The sequence below is a fragment of the Euprymna scolopes genome, chromosome 9 (genome assembly GCF_053919585.1).
Source record: "Euprymna scolopes isolate OS-2025 chromosome 9, ASM5391958v1, whole genome shotgun sequence".
NCBI classification, from domain to species: domain Eukaryota; kingdom Metazoa; phylum Mollusca; class Cephalopoda; order Sepiida; family Sepiolidae; genus Euprymna; species Euprymna scolopes.
The window spans coordinates 18,943,325-18,946,663 of record NC_136490.1 but is presented as its reverse complement, the minus strand read 5'-3'; the positions used below and the strand labels follow the sequence as shown (position 1 = coordinate 18,946,663).

Below are 3,339 nucleotides of genomic sequence, written 5' to 3'. Positions count from 1 at the left end.
GTTTTGGCTGTTATGGTGAAAACCCAAAAGATTTCGACCATCCGTATTTTGTTACCGTTAACAAGCAGAAGCAGATTTTAGTCAGTGACTCAGGAAATAGCTGTATTAAATTGTTCCGTTTTGACGGACGCCTACTTCGGACTTTTACCCTGCAGGATTTTCGATTGTCAGTCGAATGTTATGCGAATCTCCAAGGTTTGTGCTCTGATGTCGATGGTAACACCCTGGTAATCTGCAACAGTGCGATTTATATACTGGCTCGGAACGGACGACTATGGGAAGTCATCACCCCAAAAGATGGCCTCACTACGCCGAAAGGTATCGCTTATTCGAGTAATGGGATGTTAGCCGTGACACATTCTGGTTACAATGAAAAACATGAAGTCTGCCTTTTTGACTATAACAAAGACGATTATAAGTCTTTGAATACACTGCTGTTTTATGCGATCGACATTTGAATCGATGGAATACACAAACGATTATTCGAAACAAAAAAATTTTTTAAATATTCGAAACAAAAAAATTTTTAAAATATTCGAAACAAAAAAATTAAAAGAAAAAAGAAAACAGCTGTGATATATGAAATGGCAAGAGGCTAAAAACTAAATTACTTTTGTCAAAACACACCAAAAAACATATTGTCTATATCGAGTGTAAAGCAACCCTTTCTTCTTTTATATATACTAAAATAATTTATTCAAGTTTTTGGGCAGCAGAAGACTTGGTCTTTCTTCAGGGTTCTTTTAGCTTTCTCTCACAAATTAAACAACTATATATATATATATATATATATATATATATATATATATATATATATATATATATATGTGTGTGTGTGTATGTATGTATGTATGATGTATTGAAAATGGAAAAAAAGAAAACATATAGGAATATATATTTAACATTTGTGTATCTTGTATTTTATATGAATATGATTCAAATTTTGAAAGAATTCGTCAGGTTGAACAATTCATTTGATAGAATGAAACACAAACATTATGTGTAGCTCACTTGCCATAAGTATATTTCTATACTAATATATATATATATATATATATATATATATATATATATATATATAATTCTTCTGTAAGTATGTATGTGTATGCATGATTTTTATATATCTATATTAGCATGGACATGATGTGTCTATGTATGTATATATATGTGTGTGTGTATATTTATATAAATATATATGTTTATATGCATAAGTATGTGTGTGTGTATATATATATATATATATTTGTATGTATGTATGTATGTATGTATGCATAAGCATACAATATCAATAAAATAACATGTATATTATTACTTTTCTTATAAACCATCCTTTGAATAAATTCAATTAAAATAGTATAAAAAATTATTTCTTTAATTTTTAATCCAAACAAATAAGAGGTGGACAAATCAAGTTTCCATTTTCTTCTTAAATCTCTTGTTGCATTTAACGACTTTAATCAAATGATCTAAACACAAATTCCTTTCTCATGCATATCCACTTACCTCTCTATTAATATATGTTGTAAACTAATATAAATGAAAATGCTTTTCTTTTTGAATGATTTCAAAGTTTCCCTTTTGACTTCTGAACTTACAACCTTTTCACATTTATAATTGGAAGCTTATCAAACAAATATTATCATTTTTTTTTTTTGGAAAAGTAAAATATTTAAATAAAATAATCTAAATTACAAGATATTTTTTTCAGCCAAGGTTTATGTCAAAAACGATTATATTTTAAAGAATTTATTTATTGATATAAAGGTAATCCTTTAGATTATATAAGTACATATGGGCACAAAATATGTTAAGTGTTTTATAGGCAAAAATCAGAAAGATTATCTTTGCTAAGTGTTTTATAGGCACAATGTATGACAGATTATCTATTCAAATTGTTTTATAGGCACCAAAATGTGAAAGATTTTCTATATTAAGTGTTTATAGGTACAATATATATATATTATATATTAAATACAATGAAACGACCAGCATTTCTTGTATTTACATTCTGAAAAAATTATTTTCTGGGCTCTCATCAGTAAAGACTATGTCCAATATTCAGTTAAATCCAAGCAATGGACAGTTAAAATATTGTAATTTTTGTTATTAATTTGGCATAGCTTTGACTTCAATTCGTAACTCAGTTGATTAACCCTTTAATGCCCAAATTATTTTGAGAAACTTTTTAAAAAATTTTTGCTATTTTCTTTTTCAGTTAATAAGGTGTAAGTAAACAACCTGAACACAATTTTTACTAAAAGTTTTATGAATTACAAAAATAATGAAAGATACCAGTCATATGACACAAAATATTAAACAAGACCAAATGATCCACTTGAGGATAAGGCACAATAAGAAATGACTACGGTTTACAATATTAACTAACTGTGTTCTCTTTTACTAGAAATTATTTCTGTTTTGTTATTCAATATAAATCAGAAAGATTATCTATGCTAAGTGTTTTATGGGCACAATGTATGACAGATTATCTATGCAAATTGTTTATAGGCACCAAAATGTATGTCTAAAAAATTATTTTCTAAAAGAAAATAATCCACGCAATTCACTTTATGCAGAAAAACAAAAACTTACTACGATAAAAACAATTTTTTCAGTATGAAATCTGACAAAACAATTACGGCTCTGTTCACTAGTAATAAGCTCTTTTTTTAAAGAGAACCATAAGGATTTTCTAGGTGTCAAAGGGTTAAGAGTGTTTTGGCTAAAACAGCTTGTGGGCTTTTTTTTTTAATGCAGCAGAAAGGAAACATTTAATAAATAAACCAAATTTATGATTTGTTTTATTTTAACACTTGCTTTTAGATGAAAATTCCAAGGGTTATAAAATATGTTCATGTTTAAATCGTAACATTATTCCCTAAATTCATAACACTGTTCTACAATGTTTTCAGGTTTAGGCCAGTTTTTTGCACTGAATCTAAACCATGCAATCCGGTGTATGCAGTTATATCATTTCTTACACACTCAAACAACGTCTTCCTTGATCTATCATGGTCTCTAGAGCCCAGGATATTCAAACACATTATGGAGTTAATGTAAGATTACTGTACATGGCCGAAACACCTGAGCTGTAGAATGCTAAGGTATTTGCAATCGAACCTATACCAGGGGGGGGGGTCTATATTTTCTTCCAGATAATCTTAAAATCATACTTTTATTAAGTATTTATTTTAAATACGTAAATTCTAATTTTAAATTTATATAGAAAAGAATCTGGCGCTTCCATATTATAATAACAAAAAAATTAAAGTGAAACAAATGGTACCTACACAATTATCAGGTTTCAAATAGTAACATATCTAAAAATTACGAAAAACG

The 3,339-nt window shown here is 27.8% G+C and overlaps 1 protein-coding gene across 6 annotated transcripts in view; it reads left to right on the top strand.

The window, feature by feature from the left end:
* LOC145284457 (uncharacterized) overlaps positions 1-1,161 on the top strand; it is a 416,749-nt gene extending 415,588 nt beyond the window's left edge. For 4 of the 6 annotated variants that reach the window (XM_080133284.1, XM_080133283.1, XM_080133285.1 and 1 more), the window contains one exon: positions 1-1,160. This exon is cut by the window's left edge and continues 342 nt beyond it. In XM_080133284.1, the coding sequence (XP_079989410.1) occupies positions 1-458 (458 nt within the window). In that variant the 3' untranslated portion in view covers positions 459-1,160. The other 2 variants (XM_080133287.1, XM_080133282.1) reach the window with 2 other exon arrangements.
* The last annotated feature ends 2,178 nt before the right edge of the window (positions 1,162-3,339 follow it).